This window comes from Chlamydotis macqueenii, chromosome 21 (assembly GCF_036417535.1).
Source record: "Chlamydotis macqueenii isolate bChlMac1 chromosome 21, bChlMac1.mat, whole genome shotgun sequence".
In the NCBI taxonomy this organism is placed as follows: Eukaryota; Metazoa; Chordata; class Aves; order Otidiformes; family Otididae; genus Chlamydotis; species Chlamydotis macqueenii.
The window spans coordinates 841,591-863,391 of record NC_141576.1 but is presented as its reverse complement, the minus strand read 5'-3'; the positions used below and the strand labels follow the sequence as shown (position 1 = coordinate 863,391).

Here is a 21,801-nt window from a genome sequence, read left to right as displayed (position 1 = left end):
AGGAAAACACTCCTCAGCGCCACTGCTCTGCTAGGCTGAGATTCCTCTTTGTAATGAGCAGTACGTGTGTTGTCACCATTTTGCGCTTGCTTATGCAAAACCTCAGTCCTCCTCCTGGGAGTATTCTGCCACATCCCAGTCACTACAGCCTGGCTCTCGCCCTTGACTGTACACTTCAGGCAGTGACAACACACGAAAAGGGAATTTCTGGTGGAGATTTCGGCCCAGTTCAACCAGTCACACATGCAAGCGATCAAGAGAGGTCAATAAGCAGGATGTGACAGAGGGTGCAGTTTCATTTACAGAACTCGCAACCCTTGCTTTTCAGGAGTTTATTTTCAAGAGTGTCCTACAGATGCAAAGGGAATGGGGGCTACTTTTCAGCTGAATATAATTTATTGCACGTTTTACAGTTAATTTCAGATCAATAGAACACTGGTCATAAGCGAAATAAAATCCTGCACCAGGAGCTGGTCACAACTGAAGAGTTTTGGTTTGTTTTTCATAAAAGCAAGTGAACACCCCTTAACTGTATGCGCTTGTTTTTTCGGGCCTGGGGAGAAGCATCTCTTTGGACCGGCTCAAATAAGTCTGCTTTTGGAAATCGAATTCTCCTGTTACAACGCCTTGAGCAAAGAGAACCACAGCTGCACAGAAAGAAGCGGCAGGTACGTGCCAGGAAATTATTTATGTCAGGAGTCATCAAGAAGAATAATGCACTTGCCAAGATAGACTTTATTTTTTCTGTCCCTCACACGTAAGCAATGAAGGCTGTTCTAGGACTCACCAAGAGCAGAGCTGTGACTGAGAGACAGCCAGGATTATCCTATGAAAAAGCCTTGGTCATGTTGGTGTATGCAGTGTGTAGTAGACACTGGAAGGCTGCTGGATCCATCTGCTGTGTCCCTAGAACAGGTCTGCCCTTTTTGCTCGTAAATCACTGGCATGGCTTCTACGCAAGATTAATCCAATGAACTTATGTCCTAACTGATGCTTTTTAGAAAGGTCAGCTGAATTTTACATTTTCAGCTCTTTACCCATTTGGCATCTCCCCTCACTTTGGTCTGGTTTACGTGTATAAATTACATTCCTCTTTTTCCTAGAAATAAATTAGATGGGAAGAGACAGCTGCAGCACCAGAATCAAATGAAATTGCTATTCTTCTCTTCCACTTGCTTTCCTCCTTTCTTGAAAACCTTGATAGTACATGGTTCTAGGTGGCACAATAATTAATAACACTATTACACCCCATGTCCTTGTCTGAAATAGCAGTATTTGAAATCAGCAGCTGGGTGGACTCTGCTGAAGAGGTCCACATTACTACAAAAGGCAAATAACTTAATTTCAAGCGTACTTACGCTGAACAAGTACATTTCAAATATGGATTTGAGACTGAAAACAACCTCTGTCCTATTTCCAACAAAAGGATTTACACAGAGGCCTTCCAGGAGGTGAGCAGAGAACTTAACTTCCCCTCAGGACCAAAAAAAGGTATGTTACCTACCCCAGGAAGTACATGGAGAAGTAAGAACAACAGGTCGTCTTCGCTGCTCAGTGCAAGAAGATACATGTGAGACCGCACAAACGGACTGTGGCCAAATCGCAGCGGGAAAGACACGGCTGCATGACGGGTGGTGCTCAGTGCCCGCTCGCGTAACCTCAGCAGAAAGCACTGCACATTCAGAGTCACGTTGCTTTATTGGTTACTGAGCCACAATTCAGAGAAGTATTGCCTTGGAGCGACCTGTAGAAGCAGGTTCTCTCATTTTGTCTCCTAACATAACTGGTAGGACACCACCTGCTATATGGACAGTAAAAATAAAAATGTCTCTGTTCAAACTTGCAGCGTCCAGGGGAGGGTTTTGTAGTTTCTGTTGACCCAGGTGCCGTAGCAGACACGCACACTCTCACCAGATTAGCCATCCGCGTCGATTCTGTGAGCTGTCAGACGAGAACAGTAAATGGAGACACGCCACTTCTGTCAGACGAGACACATTCTAGCTTGAGCTTACTGTTGTACCAGGGAGAGACGGGAACATTGCTGGCTGCTAACTGAGCACAGCTCATATACACCTCCAATGTACTTACGGAAGGTTTCTAAGTTGGATACGCTTCCTAAATTGGGCCCTGGAGCTGGTCTAGAGTAAACACGAGGTTTGTGCCCTTTATCCAACTCCCCAGACCCACAGGGGTACCAGTAAAACTTGTCACTAGCAGATATTGGCTTAACAAAATTCTGGCAAGGAAAATGTTTTGGCAGACAGATAAATTGGGATGCGGAAGAAATCTGTCTCAGGCCTTCAGCTTGCATTCATATATTCAACTCAGGTCTCAAAGGGCAATCCAGTGCTGTGAATTGCCCGGCAGGGACACCAGCAGCTGGAAGAGGCCTCTGCTTCTAACTCCAGCTACATATCTAAGGTTAGAGGGTATAAACAGCTGCAGCAGTGCTGCTGAGCTCTTGTAGGTCATACTCCAGAGGCATATACGGTCAGTCCATTTCAGTAACCCCAGTTCTGAACCCCAGAACCCCAGTTCTGCGTGCTTCGCCACACAGAGCCAAGCAATCCTCTACTGGTTCCTGAAGGAAGAAGCAAGGCGGTCCTTGCCACTTACATTGCTTTGGTATCCTAAGAGCCTCATTGTCAGCTGACATCACTTGGTGCAGAACTCCTCGGAACTGATAAAGTACTTTCAAACTCTTCTCCTCACCCACACAGGGGTCGTAGAAACCCGGCAGTCCAGCCTTGAACCAGAGAAGGACAGAGCGAGCATCAGGGAATGGACTTTCACAGCTCTTCAACTGAGCAAAAACATTTACTAGTGCCAGAGCGAGGCGTCACTAAAAAAAAGGAACTTTTGTTGCCAATGAGATGAGATGAGAAGCCAAGGAATCGCCTCCTCAGTGGCAAGTTCTAGATGCAGAAAAGAGCAAATGCTGCAAGTACTGTTTCTTTGGCACTGGAAATGCCAGGAGAAACAGAAGTTCCTGGAGGTTCATAACACTTGGTATGTAAATGGCTTCCGTAAATTGATCTAGAATCACTAGCTACAAGCACACTGCAGAAATCCCTTGGCAGGACAGCACACAGTTCAACTGAAATTCTGAGTCGTACATTTGAGCTCAAGTCTGGGCTTTGAGAGAAAGGCTATGTATGTACCTTGGATGCCTCTGTCAGGATGAGTTTAGAGTCTTTCACCAAGCACTGCAGCGGCACAGTCACATCTATTACTTTCACCTTCTCGTTCTTCCTGCTGTTGTCGTTAACAAACTTTCCATACCAGGCGTTCACTACAATCAAACCTGCATTTCACATGAAATCACAGATGTGACGAAAGGCTTCCCACAGCTAGGCAGGTACTGATGGAAAGACCATCCCACCATTTTCTCTTGCTTTCAATGATATTTAAATTTTCCCTGCCTCGACCCATGCTTCTTAAAGCAGAAGAACATTTTTATTTGGATGTTTGTTAGCTATCTTCAGCACCAGGACAGAATGACATGACTTTAGCACCACACTCATGTGACAGTCCAAGTGGATGTCAGTCCACTTTGGAACATTCTCTTGGAAATTGCTAGCTAACATCAGAATTCTGATTTCCATTATGATCCAGGAAGAAACTGTGTAAGCTAGAGAGCAGTGAAACCTAAACTTCAGACTATAACTTTTGCACATATTTATACGCACACCTCTCTCTTGTGAAGAGGTGAACCCAGACCGTCATCTTCAGCCTGTTGATCCACCTCACAGCACGTCTGAAGATAATATTCAGTGGATGCCTACTAAGCTCAGGCATCAGAAATCAAATAATAATGGAACTTCCCTACTACATCTGCAACAGCAATTACACTGTGCTTCATCGGGGGGAAAATGAAGAAACGATACTTTGCATTTCTCCCCCTCAACCACCCAGCCTTTGTATTGTTCCTTCCTGTCTCCAAATTTATGGAATAAGTAAATGGTGTCGTAATTCTTACCCATTCTGGCTTCCTCCGCTTCAATTATCCTCCGGACAGACTCTTGCATTAACCGGACCTGTCACAACACACAGGGCAAAAATCAAGCAGTGTCAAACACTCTGTCTGAAAGAGAAAAGCCCAGAGTGAAAACAGCTTCCTTTAAGGGAGATCAGTTACAGGAAAGACTTACCGCAGCTTCAGCCTCCTGCTTCTTCTGAAGGATGTCGCTAGCTGTACTCTCCCTTTGCTTCTCCAGTTCTCTGGCACAAGGAAGTCATTGTCACATCAGGTTTACACAGTGGAGGAGATTCAGCCACAAAGTGGCACATGTCTGCTTACCCACCCCAATTACAACTGACCCACAGCCTCACACAAATGAGCTTGGTTTTAAGGTTCTTCCCCACCTTTTAAGATATTTTTGTAGGCTTCCAGAATTCAGGAGTATTGATGATGTAGTGAACCACAGTGCCTCAGCTGGATATCCCAGCCTTTGCACCAGGCTCCCAGAAGCACTTGAGTGGGACTTCCCAGGTCTGAATTTAGAACACAGTCTTGTGAGCTCACCTCTCCTTTTGTGCCCTGAGGTAGGGTTTGATGATTAGCCTATGCATGGCAAAGTAGATAACTAGAGGTCCCACGGTGGCATAGAATACAGCACTGGGAAGCAGCTGATCTGTTAGGTGGACAGGGAAGAAGTAGGTCTGGCTAGCCCTATTCAATCTGGAACAAAAAAAGAAGAGCGACAGGTAAGAGTTTGATGTGCTTCATTAAGTACACTTAGCAGCAGTGTATGCTGCTGAACAACTGCTGAATGAAATGAGAGATGAATGATGAGCTCAAAAAGGTGAAAATCTGATAAATCAAAACAAGAACAGAAAGACAGACAGCTGACACCACCCAGAGCCAGACTTCTTCTATGTAGCAGACATCTTTTACGACAGCACTCAGGCATTCTAAAGCTTTTTTTTTTTAATATTAGGAGAACTTATTTGGTCATTAATTTCATGAGGGAAGAAGACCAACATCATCATAAAGAAAATAAAATGCTTACAGAGGAAGCTGTGTTCAAAACACTGGCATGTGCCTTCAAGGAAGGAGTACATTAATATTTTTCTGATGCTTATAATAATATTTAGTTTAGAAAACTCTTTAGCAGGGCCAGTTTAGACAGAACAAGGTGTAATGGTTTTAAAATAGAGGGAGGTAGATTCAGATTGGATATAAGGAAAAAATCTTTTACAATGAGGGTGGTAGGACACTGTTCCAGGTTGCCCAGAGAGGCGGTGGAGGCCCCATCCCTGGAAACATTCCAGGCCAGGCTGGACGGGGCTCCGAGCAACCTGATCTGGTTGGAGATGTCCCTGCTCCTTGCAGGGGGGTTGGACTGGGTGGGCTTTAACGGTCCTTTCCCACCCAAACCATCCTGTGACTCTAAAACATTCCTTTTCCTGGGACGCCTTTGCGGTTCCCGCATCCTGGCCCGCCCTCTGCTGGCACCACCCAAAAACGCACCGCGGAATACGGACCCTGAGGGGTTCTGTCCCTCGTGAACGGCATCTTGTTCACGGTATAATCACCCGAATTAGTTAGCAATAATTCTCTAATTCAAGTATATGCTCGTGTACAGTGTTATAAAAACGGAATGTAACTAAGTCAATTTCTACTCATAATCCGCTTACCTTAATGCTCCAAACCTTAACTCAAGCGGCATTTTCAGAATATTTTGATGCACTCACAGGCTAGTCCTGAAAGAGGCAGCTCAGGCTCAGAGTAACACCAGCAGAAGGCACACATTGCTTTTGATGGGCAGCACGTCACCTTCCACAGTGACAGATCAATAGACCTGTACCGCCCTAAGACTGGTACCTCCCCACCTGAACACTGGAAATGGAATAACGCAGGTTATGGTCAGCCTCTGCAATCTAGGGTTGTGATCTTGAACTGACTTGATTTTCAAGGACACTCCTTGGGGAACACCAACACTGACAGTGGCTCCTAAAATGCTGTGTCTGGAAATCTTCCTCTCTGCTCCATACTCCACTATGGTCCCAAAGAAACCCGCCCTAGAATGACAGAACCAAAAACTGGTAAGACAGAGAAGACTCTTGAATTTCTTTTTATGAATCCTGCAATTCCCGAACAAGTAAAACATGGAAATACATCTGTGTGCAGCAGATGTTGGCTACTGGAAGACTCAGAGTATCCACAAAGTGAGACTAGCCTTTTCAGCTTGTAAAGCAGAAAACAGACTACGAGAACTTCTGTCTTATTGGTACAGAGATATCACACACAAATACTTTAAGTTCCACTTATCCCAAGAGTCACACAGAGCTAAGCATCCACGACATTCATTTCAGTGGTTACTCGATTCAATTAACGAAAAGCAGATTCCCAAAGACTACAGAAGCATTTGATTTGCATGGAACCTGGATGCCTACAACAGCAGGAGAGGATAGATTTTTCAGGCCGTGAGCAGTGTGAATTTCCTCTTGCACACTTACTTGAGAGAACCTTTCACTCGTGTTTGATCCTCATCCTGAAACTTATGCTGATAACTGACCATCATGAAAGAATGAGGGATTCCCAGCTGAAATACAAGAGGCAGAGATGTATGAAAACGTACCCTCAGCCACCACTGAATGTTGCCCCAAGGTTCCTTCTTATCCTTTAAGTGGCACAGAAACCACAGCAATGCCGTGTTTTCTGCAATCTCTGCAGCCTGCAATCTCTGCAGCCTGCGTTGCGCATCCTGACCCTAATCTGAGCTGATCCACATCAGATACGACAATATCGGGTTGTATCTAATTCGTCGTATCGACAATATGACAAAACGTTGGTCTCTGCCAAATGCAGCTGGTTACCTACGTTAGATGTTCACACGAGACAGGACCACTGCCCCGTTATCCTCTAGTCTCAAGCCAAAATACTGCTGGGACGGAAAAGCTGAGGCACTCCTCTCCCACAGCGGGGTGTCTCTGTCCCCCGTGCACAGTAACAGGGCGCTCACCTGTAACGCCATGGTGAAATGGCTGGTTTTTGTATCCCGGACAATACTAGTGTTCATGGCTGACTGGATGCCCCACCGCCACTGCAAGTACCCCATGGTGTTCTTGTCCAGGTTGCGCGCTAGGACCGTGGTGAGGCCTGGGCGGATTCCACGGGATGAAAACTGTAGGGCACAGTTTGTAGTGATGAAACTAGGAGAAATAAGGAAAGTCTCATAAGTGACAACACACGGGCTCCCAGACATGCCTGAGATTCCTTCTTTCCCAGAAGCCTTGCTGAATATGCACAGACTGTCCTGCAAAGAGCATGATGCCCGAGGGTTTCAGGAAAAACTCAAAACTAACTCAGACTGTACTGACCACAGCACGGCCCAGAAGAGCAGGCTCATGCCCTAGTTTATTGGTTTGTGCCACAACAGTGCAGCCAACGCAGCAGGCGGCTCTCCAGCCTCTGCCCTTCTTGCCTTAGGCAGATAAAGCCCTGCTCTTCTGAAGAGGCAGCACACTTGGCTGCTAGAAGATAGCAGCTCTGCTATTTAATAATCCTCAAGTACCAGCTCCAAAAAACAGCACTAAAAGGACTCTGTGGGGAACAAGATCCCTGTGTAAGCTCTGAGGAATGGCATATTTACTAAATTAGAAAATATAAAAAGAAGGAAGTCTACACTGGCACCTACTATGCTCTAATATATGTCTCACAACCCTTACCTTGTACTCTCCTTTGCAACCTAAGACCTCTATTCATTTGTAACCAGCCCCCACATAAGTGGCAAATCTGGCATTATTTCCCTGAACTATGAGACATCATTTCCCCTTTCGCTGTCAGAAACTCCCTCTCACCCATGGAAGGCCAGAAGAGCTCCCCAATTTTTGTTCTGCTTCCAGAGCAAACTTCTGTTGCTCTGATTGTGAGATCACGTCTCAAGTATCATGAATTCATGACAAGATCAAATGGAAATCTAAGAATGTGGAACACACACCTTCCTTAAACTGGAACTATGAAAATGGAAGAACACACAAAAAGAATACTAGCATTTTCATCAGTTGTAAAGCAGAACCTTAAATCTGAAGAAGAAATACCCTACTTTGTAGGACAGAAAACAAATCCAGAATTAACACAGAAGAGAATTCAAGCCATATAGTTCCTTAGTGTGGAATATTAACCGTTAGATCATTTTTTCTAATATTTACCATCTTGGTGTAAGATTACGGAATATCTTCAGACCGAAGAGAGGTCCCTGAAGGTCTCCTGCTCCAAACTCCAACTGTTTAAATGCACAATGCCAAATTGTTAGAAGAAAACACCTTTCACAACAGTGGCAAAGTACTTCACCAGCATAATTTACACCACCACCATTTTACACATCTGAGTAACATTTACCACATATTTCAGCGTCCTCTCTTCTCTGACAGCTTTGCATTCAGAATAAGAGGTGTCTCACTGAGTTTTACTCATTGCCACGAGTAAAACAAAGCCAGTTTCGTAATGCTACAGGCTGCTACTCCTAGCATCTGCTCTGGGTGCTCCAGTGACAATGGAGAACACCCCTCTATCACAGCCCCACAACGGCAAACAAGGCTTGGCTGCTGCCCTCTGAGGATAAAAGTTCTTCTCAGGACAGCCTCACAGAATGTTGCCTGCAGTTCTGCTGCTGCACCGTCTCTGCATGTGCAAAACACGTCTGCTGCTTCACCCACTAGTGTGCATGACTTCCAGAGCTGCTGTTCAACGTCTATTTGCTGCTGCTCCATCTCATTAACAGAAGCAGTTCTTAGACCTGACAATTATAATGACAAAAGCTGCAAAAGCAGTTCCTACGACACCTACATTTCCCAAGTAAGTTTATTACATGGGTTTTTGTAAACTTTTTTAGTCAACTGACTCATGACAATGTATTACCGATATTACAAAATTCTGATGCAAATAAAATGCCTCCAATCTATGAATTCTCAAACGAGAGGAAAACTCCCATTTCTCACAAGCTGTGGAAGTAGATTAGTAGGAGCTAGCGTGCAAAAAGGTGCAGAAAGCAGCCACCTGCCAGCCATAGCAGTGAGCATCTCAAACAAAGCCACTGGTCTAGCAAGGCACAGCTTGCAGGTGGTAACATGGGACCTTCTAGCAACTTAGATCAGTTGCTGCCTGGAAATCAAACTACTTCCCCCATAACTTCTTCCCTTGTGAGCAGAGCAGTTTTTGAAGCGAAGGCAAACTATCATGCTGCCCTAAGGTGCATGTTCACAGCACTGGAAGGCACCTGGGAGCCTTCAGACAGTGAAATTAGAAAGGTTCTGGAGACAACAGGTAACAATTCTGTCAGTGTAAGCGCAGTCCAAAATGCACAGTTAAATGGAAAGGAGAAAGAACTAAGAAAAAACAAAGCTTAGTCTTCCTTTTTTTTCTCAAATTCCTTTCAGAATTCCTTTTTCTACATTCTACAAAACGTAGAAAATGAGAGATGAAACAGAGGTAAAGTTCCCTAAAGAAAATGAACAATAGGTAACTAATCCAAGCAGCCTGAAATAGACTGGATACAAAAACACGTAACAGCTAGTACTCTCACCTCTCCCCATCCCTTGGCAGATGTCACTCGTCTCAGAGCAAGATTAATTGATCCACCTCCATTCCCATTTTGGGTGGAAAGGTTACCAGACAGTATTGCTGTGTCCGTGGCAGTCAGTGGTGCCTGAAAAACGAATATATTGTTATCAATTACTCTGATCCCAATTCACACATTGAATGCATGTCCTGCAAGGCTACAACCATGGCTGCAGAGAGACAGGTAACGCTCCGGTTGACTCCTTGTCATCCAGCAAGCCCAGGTGTTTGACCCAGACATGGCCACACTTGCTCTAGATTTTGTAGTCAAAGATCAAGCATGGCAAAAAGTGAGATAAGTCCTACAGTACCAGACATTTGTGACACCTGTATCGCCGTGGAGCCCTGGCCCTGAGCTGCAAACCCTTCTAATCTCACTAGCAGACCACCTTTCTTCAACTCTCTGGAACAAAGGAAACACTCCTCCTCCTTTTCCTCACCCACATCCTCAAAACTGAGGGTTTGTTTTCATACACTAAATACGCCATGTTCAGTGAGAACTAGATACCTGTTTCCAATCACGACTGAGCCTCCCTACCAGCAGGAAGGTAGGACCACTGTAACCCACAAACCAGTCACAGACACGCATGCTGTACAGTCAACACGCAGTCCTGAGCTTCCTCCTCATCCCACCCACGCTGGTAATCGTGTTCTTCCATACATCAAGACGAGAACCCCCTGAGCAGTGTTCCATTTTCTGTTGCTCTGCACCGTAGTGCCTCATTAGCTTGGCCCTGCTTCACACCAGCAGCAGCGCCTGCCCTCCTTACCTCGATGGACTGAGAGATGTGCATTTTGTTTATCTCAATCTGGGGAAAGCTGCTCCCAGGCACATCTTCGTACTCTTCGTCGTAATGATCAAAGAGGTCAGTGGCATCTATTCCAACACTAATTGTTCCCTAAGGAATGACAAGTGAAAAAAGTGCTTAGCATTAACAAACATCGTATGTATACAGGCCAAATGGCTAAACCATCCTTGTATAGGACTAAATTTTTTTGGCAGATTTTTCTTGTTCTGCAATTACCTTTTTCACTCTAAAATGCATTTCTTACACATTCAAGACAAGTAAAAACGAAGAATTACAGTATTCTAAACCACCAATATAAACCACAAACTGGATAAAAGACAGTTTTTCAGCAGGAATGCAACTTGTAATACCAGCAGGTAATTTTTCTATTGTGACACATTACAGAAGTAGGTAGAACACTTTTACACAGCAGGTTCCTTCTTCCCCCACAACTGACTCTGCTCTGTCAGTATTTTAAAGTTGAAATAATATATTTTAGAAATTGATTTTCTTCAATAGAACTTGGCCAGAAATCCTCTAAATGCTTTCTTCTCACGAGTTATCTGAAACAACTTAGTTTGAAGCTGCATCATTCACTTGCAATTGACCTTTTCAGTAAAAGATTTTGTTTTCTTTTTCCTACTTTATATTTTGTAATCAGAAAAAAAGCTTGACAGACTTTTAGCAAGTGGTAAATATTTCCTTTCTCAGACCACAGAAAAGCTTATTCCTACAAAAAAAACTAGGCTACAGCTAAATAGTCTGGCTACCTGCTGCTGTGCTCACTCAGAGTAACTGCAAGAGTGGGTTTATTTGAAAAGGGCACGATTAAATCCTTGTCTGGGTCATGTAACTTCAAAAGGCTTTGGAAACCTTCCCTATAGACCCATTAAACAGCATCCCAGCTCATATAAAATGTACCAGTTGCAATAAAAAACCCCCAAAACCTCTGTGCACAAGCACAGGATGAACTTTGAGCAATCTGCATAAGGAACCTCAGTAGTCGAGTAGGTACAAAACCCACTCACATAGAGTTCAAGTGGAATAAATCCTTATTTCAATCTGACGTAGCATTTTTCTTGTTCACTCCACTCTAATCAAATGCTGAACCATAAAACCAGGAAGAATTGCAGAGTCTGACAGAACTCAAAACTTCTCTCTGGTTTGGCTCCCAACTTCTCTCTGGTTTTAGCTGTGGAGACTGCTGACCTCTTCTCGCTGTTTATTTTCTGATTCCTTACACAGCAAAAATTGAATAAATATTTTAACACAGGAAGATGCGATTATTTCCAGGAGAACTCTGGAACAGGGGCTGTGCCCTACCTGTTTACAAATTACTCTTGGCAGGCTGGCAAACTTCAAAGGAATTATGCTTATCCTTCTGTTTTGTGGAAGCACCAACAATGAGTTCCTGTCATTTATGCAGAAGACCACTTTTCAGGAACTGTCTGCAAAGTCACCTTCAAGGAATCTGCTTCCCAGACGCTACAGCTTCTCCAGTTTCAGCCCTCTCCTACGTTGTGCTGTTCCTTGAAACGAGGCCAAAATAAGAATGAAGCAAGGCAAAGCTGCCAGCCGCCGAGGAAGCAGTGCAGCCCTGCGCTGCTCTCCAGCCCTCTGGGAAGACAGGGACTAGAACAGCCAAAGAGAAACAGAAAGTGCCAACTTCACTCAATTAAATCCCAGCAAACGCGCTCCAGAGTGGCAGATCAAACGTGTCTAAATACAGGTGAGCATTTATTTTAACAAGAGATAACTATTTCCATTTTTCCCCTGGTGTTCTTCGATTCAAAGAAGTGTAAAACCAAGATCTTTTGTAACAGAGGCAGGATGCAAAGAAAGGATTTCCACGTGGAGTGCCACATTCAGCACAGAACCTTTGCCAGATTGCAACTTTAAATTCCAAGTTAAACATTTTTAAACAAAGGATATCATACTGAGTAGTAAGCATGCTGGATCTGAATGGCAAAAAGACAGAAAACTGTGTATTTTCAACTCAGATTGCAATGTAAGCGGCAGCAAAGCCTTCTCAAGATTTTGCACTAAAAGAAAAAAAAAATACTGAAAGGTATCTTACTATACTCTGTTTATTTGTACCGTAATGCTTGCACCCTTTGCAAAGACGCACTAAGCTCTAGACACATTCCTGAATTTTATTGCATCTCCTTTCTTTCAATCATATTCAAAATCTTATGATTTCCTTTTTCACACAGGAACAAACATCCTTTTCAATTAAAAAAGGAAAGCACTTGAACTTATCCACGAAAATCCACAAGGCCCATTCAGAGGAAAGGAACGTCTCCGTTCCCTCTCCGGCTCCTCAGCACATCCTCTGTTTAGCTGCCTTTCGCTGAAGTGAGCAGTGGGCTCTGTGCAGACATTTTGCCTCCCGCCGAGCACGTGAAGTCACCCTCAGAGGTCTATAGATCCTGGCAAGGAAACTGGCTCAGGCACAAGCACAGGAAAAGCAGCAGATGGCAAAGTTAAAAATATTCCCAGAGAACGACAGCACCCCCTATGCCACCGGATAACAGAGAGGGGACCGCTGCCGCTCGCAGCTCTCCATCAGCCACCTGCTCAGAGCATTGGAAATGAAAAAGCCCTCCCCAAAGAAAGGGTAGCAGGGAAAGAGCCGCAAAGCTCTGCTCAGAAGTCAGCGATGCGTGCACGCAACACGCCGCTAAACGCACCAGCTCAGCAGGGCAGGAAGCCGGGGAGCGGCACTACAGAACCATCAGAGTTGTTGTCTGGTGTCATCTGTTAAAATCACCTTTATTTGCCATCCTGCGAGTACGAAACAGACTTCACTGATGGAACTAAGATGTGCCAGAGAACAACTCACTCCCTCTTCGCCTTTTTTCTTAGGGATTTACCTTCTGGAAGGCGACATATGGAAGCCGTGCAACACTAAGACTTGAGGGACCTGCATTTCCCAGATTCTGACCTTCCACAGCAAGAAAACAATGGGATTTAATTTCTCCTAACAGGAAGCGTTTCTTCTCAAACCAAGTAATGAACTTTTCAACCCTTCTGCACATCTTTGAAAGCAAAAACAAAGCTCTAAAAGCAAATAATAGACTCAATTCGAAACCTGCCAAATTGCCTACATCTGGTTATTGCTCAACATTTCTGGTTAAAATGCTTTATTTTGCTGGAACCATTTTATAGAACCGACAAAATGTTGGAAATTTTAAAATAACTTGCGTTCATGTATGAAATGATCACAGCTGCGCTACCTAATTCCACAGCAACACTGCCTGGAGAGACATTTCTATAGGCTGCCAATCAGCAATTGCTTTAAACACCCAGATGGCTAATTTTATCACAGGACACAGAGCTGAGACTTACAGTGCAGCTCCGCTTCTACTGCTCGCAGCCACAGCGAGGCGCCCAGATAAAATGTCAAACTCCTAGAGTCACAGAGAAGCACGAGGTGGAGATAACCATGCCCCTCTCAGAGAACACCCCTCTGATCCCGATCATCCTCATCTCCACCAGAGATAGCTTGACTTGCCTGTGATGTGGCATCCTGAAATCCCTTCCTGCCCGGGATAATGTTATCAGCAGATACTCACGTAACACCTTATGCTTATTTAGCCTTCCAGTACAAACAAGTTCTTAGTATCTGTGTGCTCTACACAAATTTTATAAATAAAACAAAATTTGACATCTCATTACAATTTATTTTTTCAAGATGGAGAAACTTTGTCTACATAAATATCTGCATGGTTAAGCTGGTGTTGATAGAGGAAAATTAAGGCTCCCCATCATGGACCATTTTTATACTGCACAGAAGAAACGGATTTTCAACACATTTCAAAAAATAAGCAGAAAATTATTTCTGATAGTTTAAGCAAAAAACTCCAAGAAAAATATAGATACAGGTAAACTAAAGTATGAATATATCTGGTGAGCACAGATGCAGCTCTTGGATGTAATTCACTGCACTGAAATCTCACTTGGTGACAATCCCGACAAAACCCAGGATTGCCTGGTGCACTTAGCAAGCCGAGAGCCAGCAAGGCCATTACCATTCTAAACTATCGGAGCATTCCAGTGGCAGCAGGTGACAGAGGAAGCAGCGGTCGATTGTCATTTCCACCTCTCCCTGCCATCCCAATGCTACCACGAGACCATCATCCTCAACACAGTATTCTTGACCATCTCTGAACAGCCAGGACTCAGCTACGAGGTGGGTCATTTGGTGGCAGTTTATGGCTGCTCAGACAGACTGAGACGGGAACGGAATACGTGATGATTCTCATCCTGAGCGTGCAATCAAGCTTTCCTAAACCAGGCACTAACTGTAAAACTGGCAAGACCCCAGTTCTGTTCAGGTTGATTTTGCTCACTGTGCAGCCAGAAGAGTTCTGCTACCCAGCTGGTTTGGTAGCTGCCTCGCATTTTTCCTTGGTTTCAAAGCCGTGTTTGAGTATCTCCCCACATCGTTGTGACACTACAGCAGCGTCAAAGGGAAAACTGTCAGGTAACTGCAGGGAGTTTCATTTTCATTGGAATACTTGGAAAGAAACCATAAATGTTTCAGTGCTAGGTTTGTTTTCTTGAAATTGCTGAGAGATATTTTACTCCTACATGTTTCAACAAAAAGAAAGAAAAAACTTTCAATAGAGGATTACTGCTCAAAGAATTAGCTGTTTGCCCTTCATTGTCCAGAGAAACTGTGTAGTCAAAAAAAGGAAAAGTAACTCACTAAGTATAGATACCTAAGGGGCTATTTACTACAGCCCCTCATCCAGGCTCATTACACTTTGCATATTCGTAATAATTTACAGATTCACTCTCGGGGCTCGGATGAAGTCGTCGCTCACCTTTGGATTAGTTCGCTGCTGCAGTCTTCTCTCTTCCCTCTCTCTCTGCAAACGCTCAAATTCTTCCCTGATTTCAGCCGGAGTCCTCTTCCTTTCCACAACCTGCTCAAAAAGAAATTAAAACCAAAAGATTACCAGAAAGAGGATGTTCAGGGTACCGCACTGCTGACGGGACTGAGCTCTGCTGACATGGTATGCTCTAACGCATTGCCCCTGCTGCTCTAAGCCACTCCACATGAATTTCGGTACTCAGTTTGGAAGTAAACACCTGAGCCAGATCAAATGGCAAGCATGAGAGAAAACCCCATGCTTTGAGAGAAGAGAAAATGGTCTTGGTATTTCTATTCCCTGGACAAAACCAGGGCAAGTAGCTTTCAAACTACAAGTGCAAGATACTGCAGCGCAGGCATTGCCAACAGCTAGCTATTAACTTCTCTACTAGGCATAGACACAAAAATGAAAACAACTGAAAGGTTCCGGCCTGAGGTAAACGGATTTAAGAAAAAGTTTTGTGATTTTAGGCTAGACTGATTCACTTCTTCACCTTACACATCTCAGGGAATGAGGGTTTTAAACAGGTATGGCTCTAGGCATGGAGAGAAAGAGTATTGGATTTGGCTCTTCAAAATAAGATCAAGTCTGCCACAAGCAGCAAAAAAGTGTCTGCTACATGCTGCCACTACTCCATACTTCTCGCTACTAACTCCAAACTTCACTTTGGTACTGACCTGACCCAACACAGTATGACTCTGCAGCAAGCAGCATAGTGCAATCAAGTAAGTCTGGCAGAGGCTAGCAAGGGGATTTAACAACAGGAGAACCAGGAACGGACAAGTTTACTTTCAAAGCCCGTAAAAACCAAACCAACAAAAAAACCCAACCCCAAAAAGCACAGAAAGAAAAAGTAATTTCAAACTCAGAGGCTAGCTGATGCTGAAAAAAAAGCTGCAGGTGAAAAAGATGGGACTAGATGGACAATAACGATGCATTTGTCTCAGACAAAGATGGCGCCTGTCACAGTAATGTCCTCTTAGGGAACTCCGAATGCCAGGTTTATCGTTCTCTTGTCAAGTGGAAAACCTACGTATTCTTTGACAATCCATCACGGTGTTTCAGCAGAGAGAGACAGAAATAACTAAACAAGGATGCCTTCACACAAGCAGGCATTTATTACCATCAAGGTGCCAGTGCAGCTCGATAAAACAAGAATGTCAGACACAGGCGTGTTTAGTCCGTTCCACTGGCCATAAGGTGCTACATTTCTCTCACCTCCCATCCTTCCATCTCCAGTCCTCTCCTCCCATATATGTCATAGATGGCTCTGGTCTGTGGATCACTAAGCACTGCAAGTTAAAATCAAAAGAGAGGAGAGAACTCAGTTTTCGGTCTTCTCCTCGAATTTCAGACCAACACACTAGTGTTATTTGGAATTCAAGCACAGATCCTGGTCTACAGCACTACCCAATTTTCACATTAACTCCCTTTAATGTTTTCACACCGACTTTTCCCCCCCAATAAATTCCTTTTTCCCCTCTTACTTCTAAAATTACAAAAGCAAAAAGAACATAAAAGAGACATGCAGACTAACTGAATATGCAGCAGGGTTTTTATAATATTGTTTTCTTTGACTGAAGGGTGACATAACCATCAACAGGATTATCAGCACTTCAACGACAGCAGTCCCTGGAAACTTTCTGAGGAGGACATCTATGTCTGTCTAGCTTCAAAAGCTCTTTAGTTCTTCGCTCTTCCTTACCATCCCTGCCCACTGATCCTTTCCCACCCAGTCCAAACACGTGGACATGCCAAGCACCAAAGCAGCAATTTCCAGGAGGAGTTCACGCCTCGCCGAACATCAGCTACAAGGTAATTGCAAAAATGCATGCAGAATGTGAATCTCCCAAAAAGTCACCCATTGCAATGGAGAAAATAAAAGACACCGGGAGACTGCAGAACAGTTAGTTTGGAAAAAGACCGCACATAGAATTAAGAATAATCTCTAAAATGTAAGGCATATTTAAATTCGTAATCTCTCACACCACACCCTTCATTTAAAAACAAACAAACAAAACCGATCCCCATCAGTATTTTTCCCAGGGTTCCAAAATCAGCTTTATCTTTATCATGTATTTCTTGTGACTGTGGAGGAGCTGATGAGTCTTGAGGAGCTGGGCGCGTGTATTAAGGCAAAAAGAGGCTTATACCAGTAACTGAGCTTTGATCCGAACTACTTGAAGATTATTGAACTTGCTAAATGTCACAGTCAGATACTTTTTTAAATGAATTCTGATAAAACAGATCTTTTGTTGTGTGATATTAAGAAACGGAAGAGGAGGGGGAGAAAATAGGCAGGAGGTGGGGTGGCTTGTTTTCAAGATGTCAACATTTTTGCTTGCAAAATTATTACACTCACGTTTGGTACTACACAAGCAGCAATTTACACATACATCACAACACACAGCCAAGCGAAGCACAGAATTCAAAGAGAAAGCTGACTCTCATGTGAGACCTACTCACCACATTAAAACAAAATTATTGAGTTTTTATTTCCCATGCCATCAATGTCAGACCTCCACTGTTCTCTCCAGCAAAAGCTTGCATGTGCCCTAACCCCTGACTAGGGACCATACAAACAACTTCACCCATGCTCAGCTCCAACTGGGAGAAACAAATGCTTATCATTCAGAAAACATGAGGGTATTAAAAAAAAATAATTAGCTCATCTTTGAGGCTTAATAGAGGAATATTTACTGATCATTTAGCTGTAGTTTCTCTTTAGGCTACAGAACCAGGCATCTAGTTTGCTGCACCAGTGTTTGAATGCAGAAGAGTCCTACCAGCTTCTACTCCGTCTGCATTCCAGGTGCCTCTTACCACACTTGCAAAGCACTGCAAGCTCATTCTAACTAATCACTTCCTCACTTACACTGCGTATACTTTCGGTGATGCCAAGATTCAAGTAAATGCCATCTTAATTCAGCATATTTTTGAAGGGCTTTGGCATCCTTGGATGAGAAATAAACCTCTAACTCCTATGAATCCACTGTCCTTATCGCAGACCTAGAACGTAGATGACCTTGCTGAAAAACAATGGAGACTGCAACCAGGTGACAAGAGAACAGAAATTCAGGACGCATCAGTTCAAAAGCAAAACAGGAAACTGTCTTTCTGTTTGAAGCTTTTCAGTCTTCAGTCTTTTATGGGAGAGTCTTTTCACAAGTAAGGGAAGTGATGAAAAGATTATTTATAAGATGCAGGAAAGAAGACAGAGACTCCACGTCTCGTTCATTGCAGAATTCACACTGCATTGCTCCCGATTGGCAGGATACAAGCAGGAAACAAAACATCACAAAGTATCAAGAAATTAAATTATTACTTTGTAATAATATCTATCTGCTTCAAAAAGCATAAAGACACAGCCCTCCTTTTAGAAGACCCCTGAAAACAGTTTCTGCAAACTTCAGGCTTCCACTGACCTTCATAAGCTTGGTGCACAAGGTTAAACAGCCGCTCAGCTTGTGTTTTGAGCTCTGGGTCTCTGTGCTTATCTGGATGGTACAGCATACACAGCCGCCGGTAGGCAGCTTTTAGCTCTTCCTGAGAGGCCTGTGAAAAGCAGTAAAAATGGATTAAACTACAACACACACTGTTTTAAAAAGACCATTCTCAAGATCAGCTCCAAAAGAGAAGTCCATTGGCTATTACATTACACTACTTACACAAAAATCAAAGATGGACTTTTGTTTCATTACATAAGTTAATAAAATGTTCAGTTATGCACACCAGTATTTCCCACACTATTTACAGTGTAACAAGTGACAGCAACAGTTCATCAGCACATACCTAGGTATAAAAAGTTAAGTAAAAAAACCCCACACTCAGGCAATCTGTGTCCATACATTATTTTATTAGGCAACTACTGTCTCCTCCATTCAGTGCAGAAGAGCAAAGAAAAATAAGTCACCTCAGGATAAAAACAGAGATGTCCATCAAATTCTACTCATATTTCAACCTTAAACCCTCAAGTAGATACTACACCTATCAAAAGCACGGACTTTCCGGAGCACTAAAGGTAAGAAACGCGAACCTGCAGTTTTCAGTCCGCTGCCAGGCTCCCCAGCACCTCCCTCCCTGCACAGCAAGGGCTCTCTGCGGGGCGCTGGGGAAGGCGGGCACATCACCAGCCCTCCAAAACACACTCGCCTGCAGTAGTCGGATAACCACAAGAACAGTGTGCCCCTAAATGCATCAAGAGGAAAAAAAAAAAAAAACAAAACCAAAACCAACCCTGTTCTTTACCACAGCCTGGTATTCAGAATTTCAGACATCGAATTGAAACTCGACTGAGAAGGGAGAGGAACATACAGGTCTAAAATGGCATTCTTTAATCAAATTAATGATAAATGGTTTAATGTGCTATCGATTACATAATAGAAATGAGCAGTTTCATTTTTCATAAATGCTATGTTCAATAAAATATTAGATTGGGCCTTTCATCATCATCGAATAGCTCGGGTCATTAGCTCAATATTTCATGAGCAATAGCCTCTTAGAAATCGCTGAAGAAATACCGTCGTCATTTCAAATTGCAATGAAACACATAAGTCAGTAGTAATCATACGTAAGTTACATTTTTATTACCAAAATTCCAAGCAAAATTAAAAGGTGCCCCATCTCCCTGTCTGGGGTTTAAACGGCTTCATTTAACATCTCAAGCATGCCACCACGTTTTGCTGGACTGAAATCTATAAAAGATTAAACATTGATATACATTTACACTAGAAAATCGCTGCACCGTAGGCTTACTCTCCTCATCAGGGCTGAAAAGTTCAGTGGTTAACTATTATTTCAAGCTCAGCTGCCACATCACATGAAGTTGGCTCGGCACACAGAAATCTGAGTTCACTGTGTTCCACTGCTACACAGGACAGCAGCACTTAATTTGAATTTAATTAGCAAGGGGTAATTAACAAAGCAACTACCACTCTCAGTTGGAATGACTCCCTTGAAGACCATTTTAACTGGGTTTCCAGCTCCCTGCCGTACCAAACCTGAATTTTCTGGTCTCTAGCGAAGAGCCGAAAGCCGGGCTGAGTTAACTATTAAGCCTCTGCTGTTAATCCCCCAAGCCGTCGCAACCCTTGTGCAGTTCCTACCTCTTTCCTGTAACCTCTGCATCTGCGCGCTGCTGACGCTTGGGAGGGTGAATTACAAAAGCTGTCGAGCGATCTAAAACTATGGCCCGTCGGCGTTTAACAAGAATTTAGCTGGAGTCACACAGCAATTTTTCTGAAAAGAGCACGCTGTACCGCGGAGCGTTGAAGTTACGTCAGCAGAGCTACTGTCACACATTTTTCCCGCAGAAACACAGAAGATTTCCAGAGATGAGACACAGGAAACTGCCACCGAGGCCACGGGGACTGACACTAACTCAAAGACATTTTCGAAGCTGTCAGGCTGGACTGTTTCCCGGTGTTGAACGCCTGTTATACGCAGTGGTGGCAGCTCAGTAAAAGCCTTCTTCAGCTCAAACTGTCGGCATCTAGGCCGACGTGTTGAGCGCTGGAGTCCGTGCCTCCACGCACACATATACAGACAACACACACGGCTGGCGCATCTGACGAAGCGGCAGCACAGCCTGCACGCTCAGATCCCCGGCAATCTGCCTGATCGCTACCGTAAAGCCGTACTCACCTCCCCTTGTGCTCCAGACTGCTCTGGTGCCACAAACCTGCAGGGGCTGACACCGGCCTCTCCTCAAGGACAGCCACCCAGCCGCCTTTTTTCGGCGAGAGGTGTTTTGCAAGAGACGCGGGTGTTTCCAGCCTGGAAACGCTTGGGCCGCCCACAAAGCGCGGACTGGAACAAGGCCGAGCACATCACGCACACCGGAGCAGAGCCCGGGCCCGAGCCGCCGAGGGCCCAAACCGGCGCTCCCCGCGAACAGAACCGCCTCGCCCCGCGCCCTCCCGCCCCGCCCGCGCAGACAGCGGCGCCGGCTGCGGCTCGCACTGCTGGCGCCCTGTTCGCGGGCAGCTGCCGCCCCAGCCCGGGCCCCAGGACGCGCGGCGGCCGCGGCCCGGCCTGCCCAGGCGGGCACCGGGGTCACGGCCCGCCCGGCCTCGCCGCTCCGCTCCGCCCCGCAGCGGCGCCCCGCCGCCCAGCCCCGCCGCCCGCCGCCGCCGCCAGGCGCACCTCCCGCCGCACGTTGAGCAGCGCGTAGTAGTCCTCGTTGTCCGGCACCTCCTCCCCCAAGGCCGCCGCCATCTTCCCGACCTCTCACCCCGCGCCGCCGCGCGGCCGGGCGTGGCGGCGGCGCGAGAGCGGGCGGGAGGTGCGGCGCCGCTCGCTGCCGCGCCCCCCGGCGGCCCGGCGGGCCGAGAGCCCGCGCATGCGCCCAGGTGCGAGCGCGCCGGGGCCGCCTGCGCACGCGCGGCCAGGCCCCGCCCCAGAGAGAGCCGTGCAGGCGAGGCGGGCGGCGGCGGGCGCGGGATGGCGCGGTGAGTGTCCGGGGAGCGCCCGGCCCGCTCCGCTCCGCTCCGCCGCGTCCGAGGGGGCGGCGTGGGGTGGGGGTGGGGTCTGCCCCGCCCGGCCGGGAGCGGCCGGGGCTGCCCGCGGC

General features: G+C 45.3%; 1 protein-coding gene across 2 annotated transcripts; it reads right to left on the bottom strand.

Annotated features, from left to right (window-relative positions):
* Positions 1–1,679: 1,679 nt before the first annotated feature.
* Positions 1,680–21,532, bottom strand: DNAJC11 (DnaJ heat shock protein family (Hsp40) member C11). Of its 2 annotated transcripts, XM_086764482.1 has the most exons (16): positions 21,378–21,532; positions 18,659–18,788; positions 16,452–16,525; positions 15,183–15,284; positions 10,336–10,464; positions 9,531–9,653; positions 8,158–8,231; positions 6,969–7,158; positions 6,463–6,548; positions 5,908–6,024; positions 4,526–4,681; positions 4,152–4,221; positions 3,980–4,037; positions 3,162–3,304; positions 2,617–2,746; positions 1,680–1,941 (listed from the first exon to the last, which is right to left on the bottom strand). In XM_086764482.1, the coding sequence occupies exons 1-16, from the start codon at positions 21,447–21,449 to the stop codon at positions 1,916–1,918; spliced, it is 1,680 nt and encodes a 559-aa protein (XP_086620608.1). In that variant the 5' UTR covers positions 21,450–21,532; the 3' UTR covers positions 1,680–1,915. The 2 variants fall into 2 exon arrangements, with proteins under 2 accessions (XP_086620608.1, XP_086620609.1); XM_086764483.1 differs by lacking the exons at positions 16,452–16,525; positions 21,378–21,532 and having other exon boundaries at positions 18,659–18,790.
* Positions 21,533–21,801: the final 269 nt, after the last annotated feature.